Source organism: Bombina bombina, chromosome 3, assembly GCF_027579735.1.
Source record: "Bombina bombina isolate aBomBom1 chromosome 3, aBomBom1.pri, whole genome shotgun sequence".
NCBI lineage: Eukaryota > Metazoa > Chordata > Amphibia > Anura > Bombinatoridae > Bombina > Bombina bombina.
In genome coordinates, this window is record NC_069501.1 from 414,015,446 (window position 1) to 414,035,777 (window position 20,332).

At 37.3% G+C, this 20,332-nt stretch overlaps 1 protein-coding gene across 1 annotated transcript in view; it reads left to right on the plus strand.

Moving 5' to 3' along the window:
- The first annotated feature begins 1,211 nt into the window (after positions 1 to 1,211).
- The window catches only part of LOC128653372 (Krueppel-like factor 15), an 82,638-nt gene continuing 63,517 nt past the window's right edge, over positions 1,212 to 20,332 (plus strand). Inside the window, exons 1-2 of the mRNA XM_053706612.1 lie at positions 1,212 to 1,300; positions 13,547 to 14,604. Coding sequence (XP_053562587.1) covers positions 13,649 to 14,604 — 956 coding nt within the window. The 5' untranslated portion in view covers positions 1,212 to 1,300; positions 13,547 to 13,648. The remainder of the gene's footprint in view (positions 1,301 to 13,546; positions 14,605 to 20,332) is intronic.

The window sequence follows — 20,332 nt, forward strand, 5'->3', positions numbered from 1 at the left end:
TCCAATTTATTTATATTATCTAATTTGTTTTCAGTCTCTTTGTATCCTTAGTTGAAAATTAAACCTAGGTAGGCTCAGAAGTTGCTGATTAGATGATGCACATTTTTGTTGCTTGTCATTGGCTTTCAGGTAGCTCCCAGTAGTGCATTACTGCTCCTTCAACAAAGGATACCAAGAGAATGAAGCAAATTAGATATTAGAAGTAAATTGGAAAGCTGTTTAAAATTGTATTCTCTATGTGAATAGAGAAAAAAATATATATATTGGTTTCATGCCCATTTAATCTGTCCACCTGATTGATGTACACACCTGCTTGTCATTAGTTATATCTCACTCCAGATCTTAGCTTCATAATGAGAAACAAGCTGCATCTTTTTTTTTTTTTATCTGTTGCTTCTGAAAGAGGGTGTTGTGAAATACATTGCTTTTCTCTTCTAATGCTTGTGCTGTCTTGTTTCTATCATCCTGTCCCTATCAGCCAATGAACATGTAAGCTGTAGGTTCAGTTGTGCACAACCATTATTTAGCTACGAGTCTGGCTATCACAAATCCCCACTCTGTATCATTTGTTCTAAGCACATTATTAACCATAAATGTATTAAAACAAAAAATTGGATTCCTCGGTGTATGTAAAACTGAAGTTTTGGGTCCATTGCCGATAAATCACTTATTTACATAATTATTTCCATGATGTAGGATTAAAGAGGCATATTTACATAAAGGTATATTGCATGCGCCCTGTTTCTTCTCTTATACAGGCGTTACGGTCTACTCTAATCGGACTTTAAATGTGAAGTGACAGAGACACGTGGCCTTAAGATGATACACAAGGAGCACGCTGCAGGCCTGGGAATGTAGGGAGGGTAATATTTATTGGGCTGGGCCCTACTAGGTACATCCCATGTAAAGCAACCTACACACCCTCATATGCACAAAACATATTTTGTTTTATATGCCCTTAATCATAAAGTTGCAGGAATTAGCCCACGTGGCAAGAATCTTATGATGCAACGTCCTCAAAGGAATTACTCAGGCAACACCAAAACAAAAGTAAAGTTGCATTCCGCCACTTCACCAAGTGATGTCACCATGCGGGCTGCTGTCGAGCCCTTGAGTGGTTTTATCCAATCAGAAAGGGCAGCTGGGACCGAGCCCCCCTCGGGCGGACCAATGAGAAGGCGCGGTTAAGGATCGAGCCTCCCCCGGTCATGTGAGCGTTGTGTGCCAGCATGGAAGTCAAGATCTTCTGCAGCGCCATGCGGGCCCGGGGGTAACACGGGGGGATCGTGTTGTCGGACAGGTAAGGAGCACTTTGATTCACTATCTGATAAATGCTGTGATATCGAACGTATGATTTATGGGTTAGTAATCACATCTGCGTAAACTTTACTTGCGTAGGTATGAAAGTCATGTATGTGCACTATACATTCGTTACTTGTTTAGGCATTTGTGTATGTGAACGAATCTATGATGCAATAAATTGAACGTAAGTCTTTATAAACTATATATATATATATATATATATATACACTTCATAAATTAATCCTCAAGTATATCGTGTATGTATGTATATATATATATATATATATATATATATATATATATATATATATATATATGTGTGTGTATATATATATATATATATATATATATATATATATATATATATATATATATATATATATATAATGTGCTTTTGACATGATGTGTTGATATGTATGTGCATTAGTGGTGGCTAGTGGATCTATAAATATGCATAATGTGACGTTGGATATAAAAATGATCGCTATCACATAATTTAACACATACACACTGGTGTACTGGTAAAAGCACTTTCTTACTTTTAAAGCTCACAGATCACCTTTGACCTTATACTTGATATGCGTGCTTCCCTGCACTGCCCTGTCACCATGCTGATGACCCTGGCCGCAGGAGGAGGGGAAGTCAGACCAGCTCATCTACTCGAACTAAACTTATGTATGTGCCTGATTCCTGTCAGTAGGACGGTATTTGGGACAGGTGGATAGGTCAGAGAATGAGTCATTCACTTGGAACCTGTCAGTCTATCACGTAGAAACCGAGATTCTGTCAGACTGATAGGTTTATGTGTAATTTACTGATGCAGAACTTTTAATAAGTAGAACAAATTCCACTGAAAAATATAATTCAGAATCATTCTCATTTACAGCTAGTTTCAATATGTATTTTACTGCCCCATGGCAATAATAATATATTGCTTTTTGATTGAGCTCCTATCTAAAGACATCAAAACCTTATTTTTTTTGTAGTCCTACAATAAACACACCAGCTGACCATGAAAACTTTCTGAATAAATTATTGTTTGATACAGTTGTTTTTCAATGACCCAGTGCAGACTTTCCATTTTGTATGCAAAGTTGCAGACCTTGCATTGTTGAATGGTATCTTATCTCCTATGCATAGGGTAATTAGGGATAAATATGTAGCAGGGACAGGCTTGTGAAGTTAGCAATGTGCAGTTCCAATTATCAGAATTGGGAAAAAACCCACTATTTTTTAATATAAGGAGGCAATATAAATATTTTTAATTAACCATTTTATAGTACAATCTCAAAATGTTTAATGTGTTTGTCTCAGTAAGTGTATCCAACTTGCCATACTTGATTACACTCCCCTTTAAAACTGGTTGAAGGAAGTGAACTTTTTAACAACACAGATCTGAATAGGTATAAACATGTTTTGGTCACCTGATTAGGTTACCATGCTACAGGAAAACTGATCACATGCCAAATTTAGCTAGCTAGGCATAGTATATGTTGGGCACTAACCCATTTTATTTCTTGAATGACATTTATAATGTGTGATTTGATTTTATAGGCATTTAAAATATGTTGTGTTTCTAAATATGTATAAATAGGTTCAGATAGTATATGCTTTTCAATTGAAATATGAAAAAAACATTAATCACTATAAATCTTTCTATATTCTCTAAATATTTAAAGTAACAGTACTGACTTTTCCATCACTTTAAGCATATACTATCTGAACTTATTTATACACACATAGAAATTGAATTACAACATAGTATCATAGTGTCATTATTTTAAATGCCTATAAAATCATATCAGTGAAAGCAGTGGATGTCAGCACTCTCATGGACTGGACTGCTCACTGCAGAAGGAACTTACAATTAGGGTCACCCGTTAACTGATATAAAACAGAATTTCAAGGTAAAGATGTACTTTGATAGAAAAAAATATAATCAAATTAAAGTGAAGGTCAATTTTAACTAAATACACAGCACCCATGTAAACATTATAATCTAACTATTAAAGTCGCTAACATAATTTTGTAAAAAAGTCTATTATTTTGTAGTAAAATAGATATATATAATACAGCCGTTTCATATTTTTACTCCTCCCCTGCTCCACTTCGTTCTTTGGCACTAGTGACGTAGCGAGCGTTTCAACAAGCTGACCACGTCACTTCCAAGCTCGTGCACAACACCAGGTTCAAAATGCGCATGCGTATTTTACCCGCATTCGCGCATGCGTAGAAATTTTAAAACATATACATATTATTTTGCGTCTGGTGCCATAATATTTACCCGTTTGGATGAGTACAACGGACATTATAATTTTAGTTGCTTTCTTCTCTTGCGCTCAATAGTAGTGACAGACTCAATGTATCGGATACAAACATAGAGCGTAATACGCAGGCGCTTATCATGCACAAGCATGAAGTCTATGACGCTTCCCAGGATTACACGCATGCGCAATAGATATTGATGACGTGGGTAAAAAGGGTCAGGACGCCCCGGGGGGTAGAAAAGCAATTGGCTATAAGATTTATAAAAACTGTTAATCAATTGCGGGAAGATGTCGGGCGGACAATTGAGGTAAAACTGAGGCTAATTGTAAATTTAAAAATTGAAATGACACAAATATTTATGAAGATTTTGATGAATGAACATCATGCTGATTTAAAATGTACAGTATAAAAATGTAAACGAGTGAGCCGGACTTGACCACTTAAAACACATTATGTATGCATTTATATTCGTTTTATTAAAAGGGCCATAATAGTGCAAAAAAAAACCATGTTCTAGTTCAGTGATTTTCAACCACTGTGCCGTAAGAGATCATCAGGCGTGCCGCCGTGAATTGGTCCCTTCCCCCAAGACAGAACATGCTGCTATCGGTTCACACACCATCAAGACTAATTTGTATATAATACTTTTATTATCGTTTGTTTATGAGTCAAGTGCTGTGCATGACTGCACTGAAGCTGCCTGGCTGTATTAAACTATTTTATTATTTATTATTAATATATTATTTTACTTTAGTGTGCACTGCCCCCCGCACACACATGGCAGCTGGCTCACGCACGGTCTCATCGATGACCATGACCCCACCATCTCAGAGATCCTAGCCATGAGCCATCGATCGCCTCACACCCTCCCAGACCAGTCTGTCCCTTCGCTCTAGACCGGTCATGTTCCTAACTATTGCTGGTGCTGCTGCACCAGTCCACCACCATGTGAGGAACGTGACCGGAGATAAATGAATAGGCTAGGGGGGAGGAGCAAGTGCTACGCACATACTAATGTGGCTGCGCAACTGTGAGAATGAGAAGAACTTCAGAGAGCAGAACGATAGGCGGCTGGTTGGCAGCAAAAGCAATTTGTGTACTGTGGATCAGAGTGAGTGACATCTGTGGGGACCGGAATCCGGATCAAATGTAAGTTAATAAAACTGTCTCTGTGCACTCACTCACAGTCAAAAATTCACAATCACTGTGTCTAATACAGTGGTCAGATTATTTCAAGCCATCTGTTGTGCATGAGCCTCTATCAGTACTACCCTAGCCGGGGAAACTGCTAACACACTGCCGGGAAGGTTTGCTCAGCCCAGTAAGTAACCCTCTGGTGCTGGGTGTGAGAACCATGGCTTCTCCTAGCTACAGACAGGGAGCACAGAACTGATGTGAATAGGAAGCTTCCATGGAAGTCTGTCACTAGGTGGAACTTTTTGTGGAGCAAAGTAATAGATACTAACATCAAAGTGGGACTGATCTAAATTGGGAATGACTGTTCTGAAGGAAATTAAATGGGCATACAAGTGCAAAAAAGTTGTAGTGACTGCTAATAAAGCTTTATTGAATTGAATACAATTTGCTAAATTGTTATATATATATATATATATATATATATATATATATATATATATATATATATATATATATATATATATATATGTGTGTATACTGTGTATGTATATATGCTGTATTAGGCTATAGTGTGTGATTTTGTAAAATCTTGGGATGGTGGTGTGCCGCAGGATTTTTTAATGCAAAAAAAGGTTTAAAATCACTGTTCTAGTTTGTTAGCTTGTTTTTTATTATTATGGCTGGTGACGTTTAATTTTGGAATTTCCGTGCTTTTTAATGTTGGATTTGGAATTTAATCTTTGGCATTTTATTTATGCACTTTTATGTCCCTTAAAACCCACGTTTTTTTTCTTTTAGGATTCAGATAAAGCGTGTAATTTTGAAACAACTTTACAATTTTCTATTACCTAATTTGCTTTGTTCCCTTGGAACGTTGTTTAAAATTGTATGCACTGTCAGAATCCTAAAAAATGTTTCATGTCCCTTTTTAAGTATTTTCTAATTCCAAAGTTTGATAGTGCTCATCACTTCTTTCCCAAGCCTAACCTTGCCTCATATATTTCCCTTATTGGCCTTAGCAGAGTTTATATGGAACCTTTTGCTAGCAAAATAAGTGGCCAGTTGTGTCTATTCCAGTAACGAGTCCTGATTGGCTCATACAAATAAGGCAAGTAGTAAATGGAGTTTATTGGAAAACAATTGCAGCATGGAATGTACCGTCCCTTTTTTAATTACCAAAAATATATATACATATATTCAATTATTCTTTACATTTTAAGCATTTCTAAACCACAAAATTGGAAAAATTAAAATAAAATGGTTCCAATCCAAAAATAAAGTCTGACAGTCTAGAAGCTGCCTTACTATAGGCCTGATGAGCTAAAGGTCTCTGAGCTGGCACGGTTCTATAAGAATGGGGGGGGGGGTTGTTAATAATTTTAACAAACCAATGTTTTTATGAGTGGTTAGGTACTCACATATTTTTGAGCTATAACTCCACTCTTAGTGGTTAGGCAGGTAGGTATCAGGCCACTCAGTAGTCCCTCTTAATATGTCTTCCAATTATGCAGAGGAATAACAGAAAACAGGCAATCGTGAAGACAGTTTTTTCAAAGGGGAATATAGTTTTATTGACTGATACTCACATAGCAATGAGCTATAACTTAGCTCTAAGTGGTGAAGCAGGTAGGTATTTAGCTCCTTAGCTCCAGATAAAACCAGAACAGTAGCTCATAAGAATAAAATATTTATTAAAACTACATAAAATTTACAGGGCAAAGGACAATACTGTTTACAGGCATTACAGCTAAAATCTTCCGCTCAGTAACATTTATCATAAACAAACCACATGCACGATGAACTGAAAAGCGGAATAGCCAAGAACCTAGCAGTAAAACAGTAATTACAGCAAACTCCAATGATCATTTCACCACTTTCCTCGCCAGTACTTCTATTTCCTTGGTGGAATTATCTAAAGCCACTTTTTACCCTGAAAACAGTCGTATACTGAATTTTCGAATGTGAAGGAGATGCATATAATACAAAAGTGCACAATGAAAATTGTAATGGTCAAAAACACACAGAAATTTGTACTTAGAAGTACGAAATGCAAAGGGTAATTGTTGATTTATCGTAAAATGGGCTGAACATGGGCAAACCATGGGACGTGTAGGAAATTCTCTTAATTACCTAAACAATTCTGCCCTACAGATCTCGCTGTTTTTTTTACAACTTAAAACGTGGCAAGCTTTTATCAAAATACTCAAAACACTAATTTACTGTGAAAGGGAAACCTCTGTATACGAAAATAGTGAATATAAGGTACAGTACTGAAAACAGCGTATTTTAATTTGTATTAGGCGTAATATTAAAGTTTAAACATACTCCGGGTTCTCCCTGTGTAATTCGTCCTCCATTGCAAACTTTTACATAGCAGAGAGTTCTCATTATTTATATGGAAGGCATCTCGCCACTCGCAGGGATAGCCCATTTTCTTAGATAATTCCACCAGACTGTCCCTGTGAAGCTAAATGCGTTTTCACTTTTTTGCTTCCAAACGTTTGATTATGAGGCCCGATAGGCCCAATGATCTAAAGTTCTCTGCCTCTGTTGAGAATATCTAAGCAGTCTTTAATAGAAACGTTTTAATAGAAGACATTTTAGCTTGAGAGCTCTTTACAATATAATGCTTAAAAAAATGTCTCCAACGATTTTGTGTGATTTCTCTCTATGCCTGCAAGTTTTTAATCATCCGGTCATGTGACTGAGAATTTGTCAAGCTCTCTATGTATGAATTTATTTCCTGGTTCCGTGTGGAGCTATGTGGCAAACTAGGTAATAAGCCTGGCATTTTGGTTTCTGATGCATACATTTTCAGCAATTGCATCAGTTTTACTGGAACATACATTTTTAGAAATTTGAAAACGTTCACGCTCAGATATTCTATTTTTAGTCCATAGCTTTTTGTGTTAAAGTGATGGTAAACTATGTGGATACGCTATGCTGCATGTGAATAACATTAAAATTGATAGCACTTTCATTGATCAGTTCTGTGAAATCTGCGTGTTTAACAATATAATAACACTGAAGCTTTTTAAATTGTGCCGCCACCCGTCTATTTTCATACCCCCCCTTTTTTTTCTTTTGTGTCACGTTCTTACATCCTCCAATCATAACCTGGGCCAGCTGGCGTCCTTTGATGTTATCCCTTACTCGGACTGTACATGCTCAAAGTATTTTGCTGAACGTGACAAAAAAAAAAGGTATGAAAAAGGCGGGCAGAGAAACAGCGTCACAATTTAAAAAGGTTCTTTGTTATACATGTAGATTAAACAGAACTGATGAATGAAAGTGTGATTATTTTTAATACGTTATTCATATGCAGCATATTGTATCCACATAGTTTGCCATCACTTTAAGAAAGCGAACAAAACATATTTAGACGCTTTCATTCAGCTGCAGTATTATGCTGTTTTAAATTGTTTCAGGGATACCCTGTGTGTGACTGTAGGACAAACCAATTTTTTTTTGTCAACCTTGCTTCAGAACACAACAAGGCTGTTAATTAAAAATGTGGAAGGCCAAGTAAAGATTTGTGTTAGACAGCCTTGATTATAGAAAAACAACAACTTTGTTTTACAGAAAAGTGCCAAAATAATATCTGCTGCAAGTAATTTATATAACATGTTAACTTGAGCCTATCTTGGTATGTAGTTTAAAGGGATATTATATTCAGTATTGTCTTTGTTTCACTTAAGAGTGCATTTTAAAGTGTATTAAAGGGACAGTGTACTGTCAAATGTTCTCCCCTTAACTTTGTTTCCAGTTATCCATTGTGTGTAATTAAATTGTTTACACATAGCACCTTCACCTTTTTTATTTTGTCAACTGAAATTGCCTGTGTGTATCCTCATTTATACTGAAATTTCCAATATTAAGTATTGGCTATAGAAAAGATATGTAAACCTAGCCAGCAGAAGAAATTTCACTCTCAGTGGGGGAATACTAGATTGTTAATTTTAAATTGTTCTCTCTGTGCATTGAATATATGAAAATAAATAATAATAAACAAAATTTATATATATATATATATATATATATATATATATATATATATATATATATATATATATATAATCTCCTCAGATGCAGAAAGGTAATCGGCGCTAGAAGTGTATGAGTATACTGTTAGTCTTAATATATGTTCCCATCCACTACCCAGAACACACACTATATATATATATATATATATATATATATATATATATATATATATATATATATATATATATATATATATATATATATATATATATATATATATATATATATATATATATATATATATATATATATATATATATATATATATATATATATATATATATATATATATATATATAGACACTTGCAAATTATGCAGAAAACAGTCTCATAGATTTAAGGGTGGTCAGTCTATGGATATATAATGTTCCTTATAGTCCACAATGCTAGTTCCTGTGTGCTGTAGAAGTTTGACAGCCCGTCTATGAAAAAGGATTGTCCCCCGCAGGGCGAGGTTCCTCTTAGAAATCTGAAAGGTATGAGATGAGACAGGCGCCAGAGGGCACACTTCGTGTAATACGTTCAAACAATTTGCATGTATATAACAGTGGGGAAAATCCACGCTCACCTGGTATATCCTCAAGATATGAGGTATTTATAGGGCACTTGTGTTAGTGTACTCTCACTCCTTTGCAAACCTCTTGCTTGTCCACGCGTCCTGAGTGGTTCCTGGGGATCTTCAGAGTCCCAAGTTACAAGGAAATACCTCAATTATGTTCAGTACTAGAGGGTATGAGAGTGTGAGTCTTCTGGACTTGAAGACAAGGCTGGCTAATATGCTCTACTATGCGAATATCCAACTATGGAGCACTAAAGGATATATTCCAGGCCGTTGCGCTATAATCAATAGTTCAGTAGCCGGATCCTTATGCAGCTCCATATAAACAATGTGTGCACTGCGTGCAGTATCGTGACGTGCGGCGGGGGGCGGAGCCTAATGCGTTTCGTAACCAATGGTTACTTCATCAGAGGTGTGGGCCGCCCCCCAACCTGGATCTATATGTGTGTGTAGCTGAGGCTAATTAGCCTCCTTGTGGCCCCTCAATCACCATTTTACTTGTGGGGAAAACAGATTCTTACATTTACAAGTATTGAAATATGTACAGATATGGATAAAAATACATGAATAAAATCATACCACTTATCTTGCTTCAATATTTCAGACGCTAAACATCAATAAAAAAGGACATGTATAAAAAAAAATTAATTTTCTTATAAGAACTGCAATTTTCCTCACTGGCCTTTAGCTTCTATTTAGCTGTGATGGCATAATCTTGTTTTTAGCATGACAATAAGTATCGCAGTAAAAAATATATATACAAACCAATTAGCAAGTACATATAGTTACCACAGGTTTAAAATACCAGTTTACAGACATGGAAATAGAATAGATGAATTATCATAAATATCCCCAGTATTGATATCCACTTAAAATATAATCTAAATAAATAAAATCACCTTAAAATTAATTTATAAAATACTTAATTGTAAAGGACTACATATATAGAGTTGGTTAAAAAGCTATTTGTTATTATCTCTGAGAACGGCTTATTTGTGTGTATAGGTTTAAAATATATAGAGATGAAGAGAGTATAGGGTATAGAGAGTACCAGGACTTTACAGAAAAGCTGCCAAATCGATATCTCTGTTTAACCCTTTAGGTTCCAGGGTTTCTAATTTGTGAATCCAGAGTGTCTCTCTTTTGCGCAATTCTAGGAGTCTGCTACCTCCTCGTTTGCCTGGAAGTATTTGATCTATTGCTTTGATAAAAAATTCATTTTTATTTTTTCTGTGAATCTGGAAAAAATGGTTTATTAGTGGGTTCTTGAGGATTCCAGCCTCAATGTTTTTCATATGTTTCAAGCAGCGAATCTTAAGACCCCGTGTCGTACGCCCAATATATCTTTTGGGGCTGCTGCAGGTACATTCTAACATGTAAACTACATGATCTGATTTGCAATTAAGTAAACCTTTGATATATAATAATATAATATAAATATATATATATATATCAATTTGTGTGCATAGAAAGTGATGACAAGGTCTGATTTTCCTGCAAGATCAGCCCATTTTAATTGATTGTGGCAAAGAACAAAACCAGCTATTTCATGTACAAAAATAAAACAAAATGACAACTTTCTCGTACATTTTATATTCTGCTGCTGGTATAACATGTCATTGGAAACGCATTTTACAATACATTATCTCTTTTGAAGTACCTTTTTAAAAACTGGTATTTTCTTGTCAGGAGTGACATGCACTTTGCTACCAATAGATGTGTGCAAGTATTCCTTGCAGCCAGTCAGCTAATCAGACACAGCTAATACTTCAGTATTACTTTCAATTTACATAACTAACACTTTTTTCAGGTAAAAATTATTTTCAACATGTGTAAATGCTTCTTTTTCTTTTGTATGATAGAAAATGTTTGAGTACAATGTTCCTTTTTAATGTTTCAGTTGTTTAAGCTTATGTTTCTTTGCTTAACCCGTGTTTAAGGAACACCAGTGGTTCCAGGATATGAGGTAATCTCGCCATTTCTAGGCCTGGTTGGCAGCTCATGCAAATAAGATAACTCTCATATTTAATATTTTGTTGATTTGAAAAAGATGCAGAAGTAATATGTGAATAAATACACTTCTAGGGGACAAATACAAGTTAATTTCATACCATGCGCTGATGCTCGCAGGAGAGTTCTGTAAAATTAGTTTGTTTATAACTAACTAGAAATGCAGAGCTAAAATTACATTGTCCCTTTCTAAAAATGAGTATCGGTCAACTTCCTGTTTAGTTTCAGTATTTTAACATCTTTGACTTTACTTTTTTTTTTTATGCATATTTTTGACCAGATTAAATATTTTTTTTGTAACATGCACGATAGGGCACTTGTACTAAAATATCTATTGATCTATCTATTAAAGGGATACTATATATATATATATATATCTATAAATATATATATATATATATATATATATATATATATTGTGATTCAAATAGAACATATAATTTTCCTATTTACTTCTATTATCAAATTTGCTTGAAGAGACCCTGAACCCAATTTTTTTTTCTTTCAAGATTCAGATAGAGCATGAAATTTTAAGCAATTTTCTAATTTACTCCTATTATCAAATGTTCTTCATTCTCTTGCTATCTTTATTTGAAATGCAAGAATGTAAGTTGAGATGCCGACCCATTTTTGGTGAACAACCTGGGTTGTTCTGGCTGATTGGTGGATAAATTCACCCACCAATAAAAAAAAAATGCTGTCCAGAGTTCAGAACCAAAAAAAGCTTAAATGCCTTTTTCAAATAAAGATAGCAAGAGAACAAAAAATTGATAATAGGAGTAAATTGGAAAGTTGCTTAAAATTGCATGCTCTATCTGAATCACAAAAGAAAAAAATTGGGTAAAATTGGGTTCAGTGTCCCTTTAATTCCCATGATATTCCGTGTTGAAGAGATACCTAGGTAGGCATCTGGAACACTACACTACATTACATGGCAGGAAATAGGGCTGCCATCTAGTGCTCTTGCTAATGGATAACATTCTTGCAAAACTGCTGCCATATAGTGCTCCAGAAATGGGCCGACTCCTAAGCATACATCCCTGCGTTTTTAACAAAAGATATCAAGAGAATAAAGAAAATTTCTAATAGAAGTAAATTAGAAAGCTGTTTAAAAAATCACATGCTACATCTGAATCCTGAAAGAAAAATGTTGGGTTTCATATCCCTTTTTACATGGATGTTAAAGCAATGATTAGATTGTAGAACATGGAATTTTAAGTATTTTCAATTTACTTTTGTTATCAAATTTACTTTCATTCTCTTGGTATCCTTTTGTTAAAAGCGCATACCTAGATAAGCCGAGAAGCAGCAATGCAGTACTGGAAGCTAGCTGATGATTGCTGGCTACACACATCTCTCTTAAGCGGATTTTTTTTTTTTTTTTTTTTTACTAGCTCCCAGTAGTTAATTTTAAACTACAGTGTTCACCCTCAAGCCATTTGTTCTGTGGTGTTTGTATTCTGTTTTTCTTTCATAATTCGGATAAAGAAATGCAATTTTAAGCAACTTACTCATTTACTCCTATTTTTCCTTGTTCTCTTGGTATCTTTATTTGAAAAGCAGAAATGTAAGCTTAGGAGCTGGCTTATTTTTGGTCCAGCACCTGGGTGCGCTTGATGATTGGTGGCTAAATTTATTTCTTTTGCAATTCAGATAGAGTTTACAATTTTAAACAACTTTCCAATTGACTTTTATCTATTTGCTTCGTTCTCTTGTTGAAAAAGTGTAAATAGGTAGGCTCAGGAGCTAGCTGCTGATTGGGGGCTGTGCATATATGCATCTTGTGATTGGCTTACTGATGTGTTCAGCCATCTTCTAGTAATGCATTGCTGCTCCTTTAGCAAAGGATATCAAGACAATGAAGCACAAATTATTATTATTTTTTTCTCACAAATTTTAGTTATGTCTATTTCCACTCCTCCTGTATCACATGACAGTCATCAGCCAATCACAAATGCATATATGTATATTCTGTGAATTCTTGCACATGCTCAGTAGGAACTGGTGACTCAAAAAGTGTAAATATAAAAAGACTGCACATTTTGTTAATGGAAGTAAAGTGGAAAGTTGATTAAAACTGCATACTCCATCTGAATCATGACAGTTTTATTTTGACTTGACTGTCCCTTTAAATTTTCAGTATGTGTTGTAATACCCATGGTACTTTGTAGCAATACTTATATACAAAAGGTTCTTGACTGATTTTAACTATTCTTTTCTCTGCAGGTCACAGTATCCTTCCCCTTTATCGATCAGCTGCTAGCATCTCTGTTAGACCCCCTGCCCCAATTACACCAGGGGTAGGGGGTCTTCCACAAAGGCAACAAAATGGTTTCCTTAAGCTGTAGTGAGCCACTAACGGCTCCTGATGTTCTCTCAAATGCTACAGCATCCTCTGAGCAGAAATTGTCCGTTCCACAGTGGGGAGAAATGTCATTGCTCACCCTCCTGAAGAGTGATGATGCGTCCACAGCATCCATGTCAGAGGAGATCAATAACACCACTTTCTTGGTCAAGGGAGAAGGTGAAGGAGAGCAGGGTCTTCAGGAGGAGGTAGGAGGAATTTTTTTCTCCCAGCTGGTGAAAGCCATGGAAGACCCAAAGGAAAGCACACAGGGAGCACAGCTGAAGCTTCCTGACTTCTCTTCCAGTGTCTCTAGAGACTTCTCCCCCACTTTGGAGGAAATTGAAGAGTTTTTGAAGGACAATATGGATATAATCCGAGAGGAGCTTGGAGACAGGCATCCTGTTCCTGGTGGGAGGCTTCAGAACTCTAAAACAGGAGAGCAAATACCATCAACTAACCAGACTATTCCTACAGAGGATGTAGCTACTCCAGTGACTACAAATTCTTCAGCCAATTCGCCTTCACCTACAAGCAGCATCCCTATAATCCTACAGATCCAACCGATGTCCATGCCTGGTGCTGCTCCTTTTACACAAAGCTCCATAGGCAACATACAGTTGGCACAGCTAGTTATCAGTGTTCAGGGCCAGAACCTGACATTAGCTCCTGCCCCAGGACCTACCTCAATTGGAGATCAGAAGTATGTGAGAATAGCTCCACTCCCTGTGGCTGTCCGTCCCCTTACATTGGGTGGGGTTTTCATGGGTGAAGGGCAACAGAAGATACAGAAAGGTGCTTCAGCTGTGATCAGGGTGCACAAGTGTAGCCACCCTGGTTGTAACAAGATGTACACAAAGAGCTCACACCTCAAGGCTCACTTCAGGCGGCATACGGGAGAAAAGCCTTATGTTTGCACGTGGCCGGAGTGTGGCTGGAGGTAAGACAAACATAAAGCAAAAATTCCATATGTTTTTAAATAACCATGAAAGAGAACGTTATCTACCATGCATATGAAATATTATCAATACTGCTGTATACATGCTCATTTGTTGATAGACAACTCCACCAGTTATACTGATGGACAAGCATATTCCTAACCAGTTTCTAAAAACAACTAAATACATTTTAAAGTTACATAGTAGTCAAAATTAAAATGTGCGTGAGTGCATATGAATTTAGTAGAAGCATTTTTGCTAATAAAAGTATATTGCAAAAATGCTTATATTCAAAGATCTAGTTGTTTCATGGGCATATGTAAATATACTGCAATACCCAGTGCACCCCAACTTTATTAAACACTGCCTGTTCTGACAGTCGGTGGTGGTTTGTATGATGCAAACTGATCAATTGCAGAAACAACTTGTCTCACCTACAGCTTTCTGAGTAGGTGTGGCATTAAAATGGGAGTGTACTGGTCATGTGCAGCATATCTACATATTCCCCATGATAACTCTTACTATAAGCATTTATTTTTTGTAATACAAAAAAATTTATTTTAAGGTGCAACCATGAAAAGTTTGCCTTTCGTGTACCTATTCGCTTTTAAGTAATTTCAATTGTAATTCAGAAAAATTGTTGTATTTTTTTGCTGGTGTTTCTATAGTGGTCTTGCTGCCAGCGCTATTATAACCAGACAATCCCTTAATGAACAGCGACATACAGGGTACGTCGTGGTCATTAAGGGGTTATTAGGGAAAATGTGGTCTAGCAACTTGACATCTATGCACAGATACCAAACTGCCTGCTCACAGTTTATCACTTTAACACTGTTGGAGTTTATAGAGATAGGACTTAAAGTGGAGGTAGGGAATAGGTATGATTGCTAATACTGGTCATGGATTACATCTCTGAGTTTAGTATAACTACATTACATAATACACAGGCAAAATACAGCTTGAGAGATGCGAGCATTACAGACCATAACAAACCTACTCAACAGTGGGCCTATGGTGTAAAAACATAATTTATGTAAGAAGTTACCTGATAAATTCATTTCTTTCATATTGGCAAGAGTCCATGAGCTAGTGACGTATGGGATATAAAATCCTACCAGGAGGGGCAAAGTTTCCCAAACCTCAAAATGCCTATAAATACACCCCTCATCACACCCACAATTCAGTTTAACGAATAACCAAGTAGTGAGGTGATAAAATAAGGAGTAAAAAAGCATACAAAAAGAGGAACTGGAAATAAAATTGTGCTTTTTATACAAAAATCATAACCACCATAAAAAAGGGTGGGCCTCATGGACTCTTGCCAATATGAAAGAAATGAATTTATCAGGTAAGTTCTTACATAAATTATGTTTCTCCAACATAGGTGTGTCCGGTCCACGGCGTCATCCTTACTTGTGGGATATTCTCTTCCCCAACAGGAAATGGCAAAGAGCCCAGCAAAGCTGGTCACATGATCCCTCCTAGGCTCCGCCTTCCCCAGTCATTCTCTTTGCCGTTGCACAGGCAACATCTCCACGGAGATGGCTTAGAGTTTTTTGGTGTTTAAATGTAGTTTTTATTCTTCAATCAAGAGTTTGTTATTTTAAAATAGTGCTGGTATGTACTATTTACTCTGAAACAGAAAAGAGATGAAGATTTCTGTTTGTAAGAGGAAAATGATTTTAGCAACCGTTACTAAAATCGATGGCTGTTTCCACACAGGACTGTTGAGAGGAATTAACTTCAGTTGGGGGAAACAGTGAGCAGACTTTTGCTGCTTGAGGTATGACACATTTCTAACAAGACTTGGTAATGCTGGAAGCTGTCATTTTCCCTATGGGATCCGGTAAGCCATTTTTATTAAATAAGAATAAAGGGCTTCACAAGGGCTTTAAAGACTGGTAGACATTTTTCTGGGCTAAAACGATTGATTTATAAGCATTTTTAATAGTTTATAGCTTTGAGGAGTTATTTTATTCTTGGGAATTATGTTAAAGAAACGGCAGGCACTGTATTGGACACCTTTTTCACTGGGGGCCTTCTCTAATCATAGGCAGAGCCTCATTTTCGCGCCACTAATGCGCAGTTGTTTTTGGGAAGCAAGGCATGCAGATGCATGTGTGAGGAGCTCAGATACATAGAAAAAGCTTTCTGAAGGCGTCATTTGGTATCGTATTCCCCTCTGGGCTTGGTTGGGTCTCAGCAAAGCAGATACCAGGGACTGTATAGGGGTTAAATATAAAAACGGCTCCGGTTCCGTTATTTTAAGAGTTAAAGCTTTCAAATTTGGTGTGCAATACTTTTAAGGCTTTAAGACACTGTGGTGAAATTTTGGTGAATTTTGAACAATTCCTTCATACTTTTTCACATATTCAGTAATAAAGTGTGTTCAGTTTAAAATTTAAAGTGACAGTAACGGTTTTATTTTAAAGCGTTTTTTGTACTTTGTTATCAAGTTTATGCCTGTTTAACATGTCTGAACTATCAGATAGACTATGTTCTGTATGTGAGGAAGCCAAGGTTCCTTCTCATTTAAATAGATGTGATGTATGTGACAAACAATTTAGAGAAAACGATGCCCAAGATGATTCCTCAAGTGAGGGGACTATGCAACAATTAACGGCTGTAATGGATAATTCTATCAAAAACATTTTAGCCAAAAATGCCCACTTATCAGCGAAAGCGCGACTGCTCTGTTTTAGAAAATACTGAAGAGCATGAGGACGCTGATGATAATGGTTCTGACATGCCCCTACACCAGTCTGAGGGGGCCAGGGAGGTTTTGTCTGAGGGAGAAATTTCAGATTCAGGGAAAATTTCTCAACAAGCTGAACCTGATGTGATTACATTCAAATTTAAATTGGAACATCTCCGCGCTCTGCTTAAGGAGGTGTTGTCTACTCTGGATGATTGTGACAATTTGGTCATTCCAGAGAAATTATGTAAGATGGACAAGTTCCTAGAGGTCCCGGGGCCCCCCGAAGCTTTTCCTATACCCAAGCGGGTGGCGGACATTGTAAACAAAGAATGGGAAAGGCCTGGCATACCTTTTGTCCCTCCCCCTATATTTAAGAAATTGTTTCCTATGGTCGACCCCAGAAAGGACTTATGGCAGACAGTCCCCAAGGTCGAGGGGGCGGTTTCTACTCTAAACAAACGCACTACTATTCCTATAGAAGATAGTTGTGCTTTCAAAGATCCTATGGATAAAAAATTAGAGGGTTTGCTTAAAAAGATGTTTGTTCAGCAAGGTTACCTTCTACAACCAATTTCATGCATTGTTCCTGTCACTACAGCAGCGTGTTTCTGGTTCGATGAACTAGAAAAGTCGCTCGATATAGATTCTTCTTATGAGGAGATTATGGACAGAGTTCACGCTCTTAAATTGGCTAACTCTTTTACTTTAGACGCCACTTTGCAATTAGCTAGATTAGCGGCGAAAAATTCAGGGTTTGATATTGTGGCGCGCAGAGCGCTTTGGCTAAAATCTTGGTCAGCGGATGCGTCTTCCAAGAACAAATTGCTTAACATACCTTTCAAGGGGAAAACGCTGTTTGGCCCTGACTTGAAAGAGATTATTTCAGATATCACTGGGGGTAAGGGCCACGCCCTTCCTCAGGATAGGTCTTTTAAGGCTAAAAATAAACCAAATTTTCGTCCCTTTCGCAGAAACGGACCAGCCTCAAGTTCTACATCCTCTAAGCAAGAGGGTAATACTTCTCAAACCAAGCCAGCCTGGAGGCCAATGCAAGGCTGGAACAAAGGTAAGCAGGCCAAGAAACCTGCCACTGCTACCAAGACAGCATGAGATGTTGGCCCCCGATCCGGGCCCGGATCTGGTGGGGGGCAGACTTTCTCTCTTCGCTCAGGCTTGGGCGAGAGATGTTCTGGATCCTTGGGCGCTAGAAATAGTCTCCCAAGGTTATCTTCTGGAATTCAAGGAGCTACCCCCAAGGGGGAGGTTCCACAGGTCTCAATTGTCTTCAGACCACATAAAAAGACAGGCATTCTTACATTGTGTAGAAGACCTGTTAAAAATGGGAGTGATTCATCCGGTTCCATTAGGAGAACAAGGGATGGGATTCTACTCCAATCTGTTCATAGTTCCCAAAAAAGAGGGAACATTCAGACCAATCTTAGATCTCAAGATCCTAAACAAATTTCTCAAGATTCCATCGTTCAAAATGGAAACCATTCGGACAATTCTTCCTACCATCCAGGAAGGTCAATTCATGACCACGGTGGATTTAAAGGATGCGTATCTACATATTCCTATCCACAAGGAACATCATCGGTTCCTAAGGTTCGCATTCCTGGACAAGCATTACCAGTTTGTGGCACTTCCATTCGGATTAGCCACTGCTCCAAGAATTTTCACAAAGGTACTAGGGTCCCTTCTAGCGGTGCTAAGACCAAGGGGCATTGCAGTAGTACCTTACTTGGACGACATACTGATTCAAGCGTCGTCTCTACCACAAGCAAAGGCTCATACGGACATAGTCCTGGCCTTTCTCAGATCTCACGGGTGGAAAGTGAACGTAGAAAAAAGTTCTCTATCTCCGTCAACAAGAGTTCCCTTCTTGGGAACAATAATAGACTCCTTAGAAATGAGGATTTCTTTCATGTAATTAGCAAGAGTCCATGAGCTAGTGACGTATAGGATATACATTCCTACCAGGAGGGGCAAAGTTTCCCAAACCTTAAAATGCCTATAAATACACCCCTCACCACACCCACAATTCAGTTTTACAAACTTTGCCTCCGATGGAGGTGGTGAAGTAAGTTTGTGCTAGATTCTACGTTGATATGCGCTCCGCAGCAAGTTGGAGCCCGGTTTTCCTCTCAGCGTGCAGTGAATGTCAGAGGGATGTGAGGAGAGTATTGCCTATTTGAATGCAGTGATCTCCTTCTAAGGGGTCTATTTCATAGGTTCTCTGTTATCGGTCGTAGAGATTCATCTCTTACCTCCCTTTTCAGATCGACGATATACTCTTATATATACCATTACCTCTGCTGATTCTCGTTTCAGTACTGGTTTGGCTATCTGCTATATGTAGATGAGTGTCCTGGGGTAAGTAAGTCTTATTTTCTGTGACACTCCTAGCTATGGTTGGGCACTTTGTTTATAAAGTTCTAAATATTTGTATTCAAACATTTATTTGCCTTGACAGTCAGTTTCATATTTGGGATAATGCATTTTAATTTAACATTTTTTACCTTAAAATTTGACTTTTTCCCTGTGGGCTGTTAGGCTCGCGGGGGCTGAAAATGCTTCATTTTATTGCGTCATTCTTGGCGCGGACTTTTTTGGCGCAAAAATTCTATTTCCGTTTCCGGCGTCATACGTGTCGCCGGAAGTTGCGTCATTCTTTGACGTTATTTTGCGCCAAAAATGTCGGCGTTCCGGATGTGGCGTCATTTTTGGCGCCAAAAAGCATTTAGGCGCCAAATAATGTGGGCGTCTTATTTGGCGCGAAAAAATATGGGCGTCACTTTTGTCTCCACATTATTTAAGTCTCATTTTTTATTGCTTCTGGTTGCTAGAAGCTTGTTCTTTGGCATTTTTTCCCATTCCTGAAACTGTCATTTAAGGAATTTGATCAATTTTGCTTTATATGTTGTTTTTTTCTTTTACATATTGCAAGATGTTCCACGTTGCAACTGAGTCAGAAGATACTTCAGGAAAATCACTGCACAATGCTGGAGCTACCAAGCTAAGTGTATCTGCTA